At 42.8% G+C, this 12491-nt stretch overlaps 1 protein-coding gene across 1 annotated transcript in view; it reads right to left on the bottom strand.

Annotated features, from left to right (window-relative positions):
• Window positions 1-12491, bottom strand: part of lrpprc (leucine-rich pentatricopeptide repeat containing) — a 65013-nt gene that overhangs the window by 29872 nt on the left and 22650 nt on the right. Inside the window, exons 23-25 of the mRNA XM_040037060.1 lie at window positions 8749-8956; window positions 3844-3968; window positions 67-173 (exon numbers count right to left, since the gene is read on the bottom strand). Of these exons, the coding sequence (XP_039892994.1) occupies window positions 67-173; window positions 3844-3968; window positions 8749-8956 (440 nt within the window). The remainder of the gene's footprint in view (window positions 1-66; window positions 174-3843; window positions 3969-8748; window positions 8957-12491) is intronic.

Here is a 12491-nt window from a genome sequence, read left to right as displayed (position 1 = left end):
TGATCAGAGTGCAGAGTGCAGTCTAACAAAAACAAATAAAACCTTCCAATAAAGACACAATGTTACCTCGATGATCTTCCGGGCCTCGCGGTAGCGGCCTGTCTGCAGGAATGCGAAGAACAGGTCATAGAGCATGGTCATCTCTCCTCGCTCCTGGCTCACAAAGTCCATGGCTGAAGAGAAAGACAGACAGGCGAGGAAACGGAGCAGAGAAAGGTCATGAATAAAAACGCCCGTAAGGTAAACAAACCCACCACACACTTCATTTCCTTCTGATTCCATTATTTGGCACAATGTCCCACTCACAAAGCAGCCCTATCAAGACAGCTCTCAAACAAACACAGGTCCCGAATGAAAGCCTAAGCTGCCCCGGTGAACTTGCTAAAACGCTCTGCTCAGCGTTACGTACTATCTCCATCCAGCAGCTTCAGAACAGGTACCAGACACACAAACAAACACACACCCTGCAAACTTTCAGTAACCTAAATGAATCTGCATATTCAGCAAACAGAAAAAAAAGAATAATCCTACTCCCTTCATTTGCACTCATTTAAAGCTGGAAATATTTCACTGATTGGCTCCAATGTGAACAAGTTTTCAGAGTTTCTGACTGGATTAAATGATGTAGCATTTTCTATGTGCAAATCCTATCTTCCCAAGACTGAACCACACCAGCAGGATCCTGTTGAAACTTCCAGGTTAAAAGCATGTATTCTGTCCTCTTCTTATCTGAAAATAGCTCAGTAGTTGCTATAATTGCCAGACCCTCTGAAAACCCTATACTTTATTTTTCTGTTGGTGCTTGAAACCAAACCAAGGTCACACATGTGAATGAAGATTTTGACAAGCTGTGTCATGCTTTTAGTGTGTTTTGGACAGCTGAAGGCCAGTCTGCTGGAAGCTTTTCTTCTCTTTTATTTTAAAAGGTGTATTTTAAGGTGAATTTTTAGACTATTCGTGCACTGCATCAGCATGGGTCCACAGGGGTACTCACGATGCTGCGAGTGCGACTCAAGGTTTATGTCACAAGTCATCCTCTCTGATGCTTTATATGATGGAGTGAGAGGCGGTGTAATTTGTTATTCGTAAGTTGACACTGCTTTACATGCTGGCCTCTTTCAGCACTTTAATCAGAGTTACTTTGGATTTAAGGGTGCAGCGACTAACTGTGAGGGTTTGTCACCTTTTGGCATGTTGGGGGAATGAAAGGAGACAGAGGGGAGGGAAGGAAGTGGAGAGGTGCTCCACTGTACAGTTTCAACCTTTACGTACTCCAAAGCCACTTGCCCCGGCGGCTCACCGAACTTGACCTTTTCACCGCATCGCTGTCAACATACAGGGAGACTGTTCTAAATGTGACTGGCTGACATGCTTCACCGTGACCCTGGTCTGAACCTTTCTCACTCTCTGGTCCTCTTATGCTCTCTTGGGATTGTTGGCACTTGTTACATGTGCGTTTAACGCAAACACTGAATGAGCACTTTGGAATAGCTCCTCCCCACACACAAAGACCCAAATGAATAACAAAAGGTTGGAGTCAATCAGAGGAAACAAAAATGGATCACGCTAAGCTGGAGTGGGGAAAAAATTTGGATTATAGCTGTGAGACGCAGTGATAGAGTACACAGCTATTCTGAACTTCTGAACTCTGGGGAATCCTGGTCCAGTGTTCAGATTAACCCGTCTTTTGTCACTCCTAATCTGTAGGTTAATGAAAAATGTTTGAAATCCCACCAGGACTATTCTTGTTTGCATGACAAAACAAACATGCTATGAAAGCATGTTATAATTTATAAATGAAAAAATTTAAATTTAAGAAAATGTAAAATCTTCTCGTCCTTAGAGGATGTGAAACCACTAAATATTTGATTTGAGCTCGATCAAACAACCTGAATGATCCCGTAGTTATGTTTTTTTCCTCTTGCCTAAACCCCAGCTATAGCATATGGCTGCCCCTCCATAAATCAAATCAAAATTTATTTATATAGCACATTTAAAAACAACAATGTCATCAAAGTGCTTCACAAATTAGGAAATAAATAAAATAAGACAAATTTACCAAACAGCAACACAAGACAAACATAGAAGCCAACCAAATGATAGTCAAAATAACTTAAGGCTGTTCGATATAACGATATATATCGGATGACGATATAAAAATGTCCATCGTTTCATTTTACGCTATCGTTTGTTTCGTGGTGTCACAAAATAAACTGTTTACAGCAATATTTTTTCATCGTTTTGATGGTCACTGTAGTGGCTATATTGATTTCTTAAAGTTCTCTCTTTCTCTTATATTTAATATAACCACACTACAGACGGACAAGCGCCTGTTTTTATGCGTTGTCGTTAGCAACAATGACGGTAAAACCATCGCATGTCCGCTTGTTTATCTTCCACATAAACCTTTCACAATAAAGCTCAAGATCCTGTTGAGACTTTTCAAAATAAACGTAAAAGAGTATGCAGAGTACTTACGGATGAGAAGCAAAAAAGAGCCGTCAGGTGCTAAAAAAATAAACCTTAGACTCAAACGTTAGAACAGGCTTTTCCCCGCAGCACGCCGTGTAATAAATACTCACAAAGAAAACGGCGGCCGTTACAACTTATGTCTAAAAATGTACAGTTTCATGCAACACTCAACTCCAGGTACACGATACCCAGCTGGAAACACTTCACGCAAGTCGAGCTGCCCGAGATTCACAGAAGTTTCAGAAAATGCTAAATGTTTTTGTGTTGATAGAAGTCTTATATCGGGATATGAGATTTTGGTCATATCGCACAGCCCTAGTCATAGTCAAGAAAAAAAATGAGTCTTTAAGCGAGATTTGAAAGACTGAATAGACTCGGAAGTGCGATTGGCAATAGGGAGACTGTTCCACAGTCCAGGTGCTGCGATAGCAAAGGCATGATCACCTCTGGTTTTCAGCCTAGACTTAGGTTGTATTAAGAGCATCTGGTTTGAAGATCTTAGTGCTTTTTAGGATTATACAAATGGAGTTCTGTTAAATAGCTAGGCGCGATATTGTTTAAGATTTTATAAGTGAGTAAAAGAATTTTAAAATCAATGCGAAATTTCTCAAGAAGCCAGTGTAAGTTGGCTAAAACTGGAGTAATATGATCAGGCATTCTGGCACCTGATAAAAGGCTGCAGCAGCGTTCTGTACTAATTGCAAACGGTAGAGAGAGGAGTGAGGGAGGCCTAAATAAAGGGAGTTACAATAGTCAAAGTTACTCCCTAAGCCCCTGCTCAGACCACAGGCAGTATAAAGGTTGGACGAAGCTTCCTGGCCGGAAATGTAAGGACAATACAGGAAGTGCCCTAAACTTTCATCAAAGCAGCTGTTTGCCCAGACATCTATAAACACTTTCCGATTAGTTCATGAGCTCAGCTGCTAATTTTGGGTCAAACAAAATAAAGCAAAGTCTATTTTCTATATTCTAGTTAGTATGTTTCAGAAAGAAAGGTTATTTCAGATATGCAAACTGGCTAACAACGTCTGATTGATGAATCGTTGTTCAAACTACAAGTCACGCCCATCGGTACCTTGAAAAGGATCTATGAGTGATATGACAATAGCAACATCCATGTTTTATAGTGGGTTATAAATATATGGTTCTGTTGGAGGTTTCTTCCTGTTAAAAATTAGTCCTTGACAAATGCTTCCTTCTAGGGGATTGTCAGATTCTCTAATAGTCTTTACAATATTAAGGAAAAATAAATAAATAAATAAATTGCCCATTAGTATTTTTTTTAATATAAACTGATGATAGATGGGTTACTGGATGTGGAAAAAGGTAGCTGAAGGACAGGACGTGATGACTATGTACAAAGTGTGTAACCTTTCTGCAGTAACTCAGTCTCTCCTTTCTCCACCAGAGCAACAATAATGTCGTGGATGCGAGGCAGGTGGTTGTAGCGCTTCTGACACTCGAGTGCCGCTTCGAGAGCTCCGGACACGTCCTTACTGCAGATACAGACAAAGAGAGAGAGAGAGCAGAGAGCGAGTTAGATGCCAGGTCTGTGCAATCAGTCATGTACAGGATTGTGTCAGTAGAGAATAGAAGAGCGTATCATGGGGTGTTAACCCTGTGACCTCCCATTCAAGCACTATGACCCACCCCAACAATACAGGCCTTTGAATTCATGACAGCACAACTGTGGGCGATGAAGCCTTTTGGCCCCAATACATCATTCTCACACAATCAGGCACACTCTCACACACCTATCTGTGAGGGGCTAATGTCTCTCTGGACAGGCTTTTAGAGGGGAAGCAATGCAACAGATAAAAGGACTCCACTGATCTTTACCCTCTCTGCTCTGCTCCTCTTGCGCCTTCAAACTTCTCTTGCTCTTCCTTTTGTCTCTTCAACGCCCTTTAACCTTCCCCTCATTTTCTCTTCTCTCATTTCCCTTTTCTTCTAACCTTCCCGTCTTCTTTTTATCCTTCCGTCTCTCTTCCTCCACACCATCTTTTTTCCCCCCATGCTGTCAGCTCTCACACTCCTCCGATGACCTCACCCCCCAGCTGAGCAATTTAACAGAAATATGGCAACAAAATTAGTCCCCCCCCCACCCTGCCAGCAGCATCACCACAGCTTCATCTCATGTCACCCCCCCCGCCTAACCTTCTACTTTCACGCCTTCCAACAAACAAAAGAGCATGCAGAAGGAGGATGAGTGCACCTGAAGGAGTGATAACGAGAGAAGTAGAGAGGCAGAGATGGGTAAAGGAAGTAAGAGAGCAAGAGCAAGAAGGGGGAGTGGGAGAGACCACATCAATCCCCTCTATTGTGACAGCGCTGCCATCAATCTGTTGATTGGGTAATTACCATGTCAATCACACAGAGGTCAAAGCATATAAGGCACCCACAAAGGAGGCAAGGGGCAGAGTGAATGAGTGAGAAAAAGACAGTGTTAGACAGAATGGACAGGTATAGTTTTTGCAGTGTTTTTTTCCCTCTCATCTAATCAATTAAATAAGCAGATTTGTGAAATATGTCCAAAAAGACCAACAACTTTAGAGGGAAAAAAAGGACCGAAAATGATGTGACCTTGAGTTCAGCTTTTGTGAGCCAGCAGCAGCAGAAGAGAGTGATGGAGGGAGGAGGGATGGAGTGATTAGGGTTGGAAGGCAAAGAGGTCTGCTAATTGAAATGAAGAGGGACAACATTATTCAGCAGCGGCAGTCAAGAGGCTGTTCAAATGCATAACAGTCTGATTGAACAACGCAGAAGAGAGACTAAGAGATTTTTGAAAATGAGAGAAAGAGTGTGGAGATGGGAGGAGACCAGAAAAGGAGGCGTTGGTGTGCAGTTTACCCCCCAAAATGAGAGAGGGATGGGGAAAAAAGTACAGTATGCTCTTTGTAGTTGACGTATCATATACATACAATTACTTTAACTATTATGGTGTGGTGCACAAGGCCATTTCATTCCACATTTGTTTCATCATCTCAACTATCTGTCCACCTTACTCATCCCTCCATCAAGCAACTCCATAACTACTTATAATCCCTCTTTTCTAATGAGAGAGAAAGAGAGAGAGAAAAGGGGCCTGGCGTTGCAATTATACCCCTTCTGCCTTCCTCCCCTCTCTCCGCCCGCTAACCCCCCCCCCCAAAAAAAGAGCTAAAGATGTCGAAAGATGGATAATTTCCCCTAGGTACAATTTAACTGTCACTTTGCATTGCCATTTACTGCAGTGCACAGCCCTGTTAATGTCCCCAACTTTGCATGTCAGCCACTTTCCAGCCAATTAAGCCCTGAAAAAATAACGAGCGCTTTGCTCCATAGAAACCTGAAGGATTAGACAAGGAAGCTCATTTTACCTCATCTTACTCCCCCTTCTTTACCTCCCTCTCCATTTCCGTCACCCCTCCTCCCCCTTTTGTTCAGAGGAGATGAGCAGGCCTGTTATCAAGCCACTGTCCTCGCGTGAGGGAAAACGAGGTGTCTGTGTCTTGAAACACAAATGAAACTGATCATCACACCACTACATGTATTCAAGAAAGGCACTTATGCTAGTACGGTTCACCCCCCACATGATTGAAACTGTGCGTGTAACGTTGTGGTAATGTGAATCATTCCCATCACCATTTTGGCTGAACAGATAATTCAGCTGATGTTCCCAACTTGTTATTTAATGGCTAGTTTAAAATGCAGAGTATTCACAAATTTGTATAGCTTTTTTTTATTTATATATATATATATATATATATATATATATATATATATATATATATATATATATATATATATATATATATATATGCTAATAGGAATAATAATTTCTAACTTTATCCATATTCCCTTGTCACAGGGAAAGAGCCGGTGGGTAGCTCACACTGATGCAACCCCAAGGGAGATTCGTGCCTCTGGCCACATTTTGGTTACCAAACAGCTATGTAAATCATTATATACAAACCTTATGAGCCAAAGCCCATATTCAGACTGTTCTGCTACATCAATCAGAGGCAGCGTCCTTACATCGCCATCTCATGCACACTGCCCTGGCTGTGAGCACCCACCTGCTGTTATGTTTATGAGGGGCAGCCAATCAGAAAACAGTTGGCTTAAAAGGATAAATATGTCAAAAATATTCATTAGACCAACTTAAACATAAGCTTAATTTAGTATCGACCATGTTAAGAGTTAAACATGCATGTTTTAGCATGTCTTTTCACGTTCTTCCATTATTCAACTCCGGCTGCTTCGATTTCTCTACATAAGATTTCCATTTCTTCCTTTTATTCCTAGGGAGTGGGAGTGAATGAGGCGTTTTTCTCTGAGCCACTTGTCTCTTTTCAGCTCTACCCTCCTCCTCATATTCCATCAACGTGGCTGCCGTCTTATCATCCACGTCCTGCCAGCTCTTCATTTTGCTGGACTCATTAGCATTTACTGTTGCTAATCACTTCCACGAGGATGTGGCAATGTGAGCTAGCTGCCAGCTAGCGTAGTCGCAGGTTAGCAGACACAATACAAAGCGGACAGGCATGACGGCTAACGGGGCGGCGCATATGATGGGCTGTCAAGGGCTAATCTGGCGGAGAAGTGTTCATTAAGTCATTAGCGCTGACGCTGCGATGAGATGGGTGCAGGCGGGAGTGATGCCTGCTTTGTCCTCTTTTATCGCTTCCCTTCATCCCTCCTCCTCCTCCTCCTTCCGACTGTTTGTCCGCTGACTGACGGAATGAAGAGGTGGAGAATGGGTGAAGATAAAAGATAAAAAAGAGAAGAGGGCAAAGAGACTGATTCAACCGGCGTGCAAAAGTCAAGTGTTGCAGTACTGAGGCTTGACTGAACCACTGTTGGAACTACAAGAACCACCACTGCACTTTCACAAAAGACTAATTTAAGACATTTGCTGTTTTGAAATAGGATTTAAAAACGTAACTAAGATAACTCTGTAGCCAAAGTAAAATAAAGTTAATAAAATAGTGATTATTCACAAAAGTGTCCTGAATAAGCTTTATTATTAAGTTGTTACTCATCTATCAATTTTAAGTAGAATTAAGCCATCTGTTACAATTACACCAATCTACTTTATGCACAGCAAACTGGACAACTTTGTCAAAATTTTATCTGCACACCAGATGAGTTGACCAACACTCAATAACCAGCCAACTAAACGCACCCAAATGTCCTACTAACAATTCATAAACACATGACAGATGTTAGAATACCAGCAGCCATCTTTTTCCTTCGTGTTTATTAGTGTGTGTTCACTGCAGTATCATTTGGAGGAAGTACAACTGGCACTTGATTTGTGAACGAGGCTGTGCTAAGCTGCTGTGTGCATTTGTGTTTTTGGCGGCTGTTGATGACCCAGTAGTAAATTAGCCTGCTAATCTCACAGAGGCAGTGATTAACGAGTGAACCTCGAAACTGTTTGTGCCAGAGACCAGACTTACAGCAACACAAACAGCAACAAGGGAGCACCCGGTGAGAGAGAGTGTGTGTATGTGTGTGCGCGCAAGAGAGCTTTCTTTGCAGAGGTCTACCTCTGCTGCAGTAAGCACACTAGAGGTAAACTGCACATGAAAGCATGCACAGTATGTGTGTGTGCCCCCTAACCGCGCATTACGTGTCTATGGTAAATCCAGCAATTAGTGGTCTGTACATAATTAACATGCTAATGAGTTGATCTACTTAAAAGCTGCTTCGACAAATAGAACACGCACATGCGCTGAAAAAACACACACAAACCGAATAGAGTTGAGGGTGGGGCAATAGCAGTGACCCCGCAGCCAATATTTGCTAATGCTCATTTGCATACTTGCATTATGAGAAGCAGCATCGATGGCCATCTCTCCCCGCACACCCACACTTAAACCTCAGAGGAGAGCAGTGGGTGTTTCAGGGGATCAGGGGTGGGGGAGCTCATGGGAGAGGTTGCAGCTGGCGCATCCTCAAACAAACAAAACCTGGCTCTGACGCGCATAAACACACACGGCTAACATAAATGAGCAATTTCCACATCCTCTCTCTATCTGAATCGCTGACCCAGAATATAACCTCAGCTATGATCATAGGGAGGAATGAGTGACTCATTGAGACACACATGCATACACACACCTGGCAACAGGCTTTGGCAGATGAAGGCTCAAATCTGAAAACAAAAGTGAGCTTGTTGGCTGGTTAAGTGGACACCATCAGCCATAAAACTGGAACATACAACTCAAATAGATGTTTTAACTTTAAGGGAGTTTGGGACACTTTTGTAACACTTAGGATCTCTTTTACCTGACCAGGTAGGCAGTAACCACGGGGGAGCAGAGATTAGCAGTGGGCTTGACCAGACCGAGGGTAAAGACCGTGTCTTGCAGTCGGCGGATGGAAGGGATATCGCCTTCGGCCGCTACAGCGTTGAGCGTGCGAAACAGGGTGGTCACGTGTGTGTCGTTCATCGGCACATCCTTCTCTTTCATCTCCTTCAGGATGTCCACTGCCTCTGAGATGGAAAGGAAGAAACGTCAGCAACGCTTGCTCCCACATCTGTGTGCGACGCTTCAGTGAGGTGTCAGCATGCACCTCTCCATCAAAACAAGCGATGTGAAAGTGGATTAGATGGACAGAGAACGGGCACATGAAAAGAACAAAAGAGAAGGAGAAAGAGAGATGATGCAGAGAGGAGAAAGAAAGCGAGAGGAGGGCAGATATTGGCTGGGAGAAGAGTAGGGTGTGTGAATGTGATAAAAGGCCCCTTTAGCTAATTCCATGTGGGGGAAACAAACCCATATTAAAACAGAATTTTGCACCCAGCGGGGGATGCAAATCCAACCCCGTATAATGCCAACTCTGTGCTAATTGCTACTTGCAGTTTTCTAAACGAGACTACAATTACCAGACCTCTACAATGGAGGCCAGCTTTTTGCCGTGGCCATGTGGAAAGCACTTGGGGGGCTAAATTATAGGTATGTGGCGACAAGGGCCCGCCGTGGACCCAGTGAGACCTCGCTAAGCGGGCTGAGGGGTGGATCAGTTTGGTCAAGTCCAGCCGGTAATGGAGGGCTTTTTACTGGGCCACGCGTCCATCTGGCCAACACTAGGGGCTAAATGGTGAAAAGAGAGTGTGGTTTGTGTGTGTATATGTGGTGTATCAGGGTAAAGCAATTAAGATGCGTTTACCATCTATTTAGACAGCTGCTAATGGGCTGACAGCGATACAGCCGCTCTCCACCACGGATACTAATCTATACAGCATGACCAAGAAGGAGGAGGGAGATGGAGCGATGCACAGACACAGAATATATTTGAATAATCACCATTAAGCCTCCAAATGCAGGATAATGTTGGATCCTGTCTTACAATTCACACAACAAAGATCCTCGCTCTTTTCACTGGTGAAGATTTTAGTACACAGACGCATGAAAGCAAATAAGTGAACACATGGGAGTAATGATATCCACACCTACACAGCTGTTAATACAACAAAACCCCTCAAACGAGTGTCACTCTACTGTGAACACACCCTTGTGGGCTGAGATACGGGGCCACTGGTGAGTGCTTTGGCATCCTAATTTCAGTCTGTCTCTCCAGCCCTCCACCTCCCTATGCCAGTTGTTATGGCGATGGGAACCCATGGCTGTCACAGATTTAATGGGACGGGGGGAAAAAATAGAGGGGCGAAGAGGGGGACGGGGTGACTAGCAGTGGAGGAGACACCGCTAAACAGGGGGAGAAAATAAAAGGAGGGTTAAGCTTTTCAAAAGGGATAAGTTTGGTTAATTGAATGTGGGCCTGATGAAGATAAGGGCACTCTTTCAACTTATCGGGTTTCTGTTGCTGCTCTGTTTCTGTTTTTAATTATCAAGACATCAGCAATTGATACCATCAACATAGTTTCCAACTACAAATATATTCCCACGTTTTACCAATTCTGCGATACTCAACACACTGCAATTCCCTGTATCATATATGTGCAACTGAAGACAAAGCAAGAGGATTTAGACGATCTGCCCTCCAATTGCCCCCCCACCCCAACATTTTAGCCGCTTTCTTCATTGCAACTTTTAAATTACCCTCAAGTCTTTTCATTTCAGGCTAATTTATTTCATAAGCATTACCTTAAGCAGCAACTAAATCATGACCCTGATAAGTAAAATTAGTGGTGGAATTGGTTTAAAGCAGGGGTGGGCATTTAATTTCCCCAAGGGGCCACATGAGAAATCGGGACTGTTGTGGTGGACTGCACTAATAAGCTTATGAAGAGATAAAATTCATGAGCAGAATTGAGATCAGCTTATTGGAGCGGTTCTCTACGACGGTCCCAGCCTCTCATGAGGCCCTTTGGTGAAAATTCATTGCTCACCACTCGTGTAAAAACGAGTGTATAAATGTATGTAATGTAAGCAGAAGCAAAAAGATATAATGCAATATTCATATTCTGTCCCACTCATAGGTGTGCTTTTAACTTCTTTCAACAAAGAACACAAGCACCACAAATCAGGGAGGTGAGCTTGATGGAAGAATGTGTGGATGTGTGACACAAACGTTTGATAATTAAATGTGTTCAGTTTAATAATGTTGCTGTAAGTCACCTTCGTGGGAAAACTTAAAATTATGCTAATTTTGTCATAGTAAAAATATTTCTTCATTCAACTCAACCAGCATACATGATAATAAAGCTACACTGGTGGCTCTTAACATGCTTATAATAACAGTTTAGGTCTCTGCACTACTAGTGTCAATGCACTCAAATGTCAATAAACAGAATGACAAAAATGAAGCGGACATCACTTCATGAACAGACGAGCTGAGCAAGGTTATCCACAAGAAAACCTTCAAAAAACAGAACAGTTTCCCCCACAGAGTTGATTACAAATGGTGGTATCAACATTAAATAATATCTCTAATGACTTGAGTCGTTGTCAAGTCTGTACTATTTATCACTTCCAGTGAAACTTGTGCTTCACTCCAACTATCCATCTCAGTGCCTCCCACTCTCCCTTTCTCCGTACCTCTCTCCATCACTAACTGACAGCCCCACTAATCACTGAGACCAATGGCTTGGAGTTGATCTGCCCAAATGGATCAACACTAGCTAACATCCCTCCGTCCACCGTCCAAACTTCCCCCACGGCGTCCTCTCTCCATCTCCCCCTTTATCTGTTCGTTTAGCCAGTATGCATATCCATCAGCTCAGCCGAGCATCATGGCCAGCACAGCGAGCCAGACCACACACACACACGTGTGCGCACACACACTTGAAGAGATGGGGAGGCAGACAGGCCAGGTAAACAAACATCACACAGCCCAGTGGTTCACCTAATGTTCCATGACATGACTGCTAGTGATGTCTCTTTCCCAAACACACATAGCTCCAAAGACATATCCAGGACCACCAAAAGCCAGAACAAGTTCTGTTTACCAAAGTGGGAGGATGGACAGGTGGAGGAAGCGGAGCAAGGGCAGGTCAAACAGATGGTTGTGATAGAAGAGGTATATTTAAAAAAAGGACAGAGCTTGCAAAGATGGAGAGAGAGGATACTCAGAGGACAGAGGCTATGCTGGGTGCACTCTTTGTGATCGTCTGGATCTGTTACTTAATAGGTTATGGATGCATTGGGTGAAGATTGGCTCAACTTTGATTAATCCAGAACTGCATCTAGATCCAGTGAGTTAAAGCACATCATTTTGATATTCTCAAGAAAATACCACAAACATGTATTTTGGTGGAAGTAAGATATCTGGAGTAGATCTTGTTAACAAAAGTGTTTATAACAGCATATGTCTGTATTAGCCAATAAACACTGGATTTTATATAATTTGTTTGAAATAGACACTAAATGTGGAGTATTACAGTACTGAATAAAACATAATAACAATAATAAACATTTTAATGTTCAGCAGTTTTCCACCTGCCCATGTTGACAGGAGAATCTTTTCCTAAATCTCAAAAGATGAACTTACAATGATGTTTTTGGACATCAACATGCTAGAAAAAAAAGCCAAAGAGATGCAAGATCAGGAAGATTTATGGACAT

Source organism: Simochromis diagramma, unplaced genomic scaffold, assembly GCF_900408965.1.
Source record: "Simochromis diagramma unplaced genomic scaffold, fSimDia1.1 OVJJ01000330.1, whole genome shotgun sequence".
NCBI classification, from domain to species: domain Eukaryota; kingdom Metazoa; phylum Chordata; class Actinopteri; order Cichliformes; family Cichlidae; genus Simochromis; species Simochromis diagramma.
This window is presented reverse-complemented; position numbering and strand designations above follow the sequence as displayed.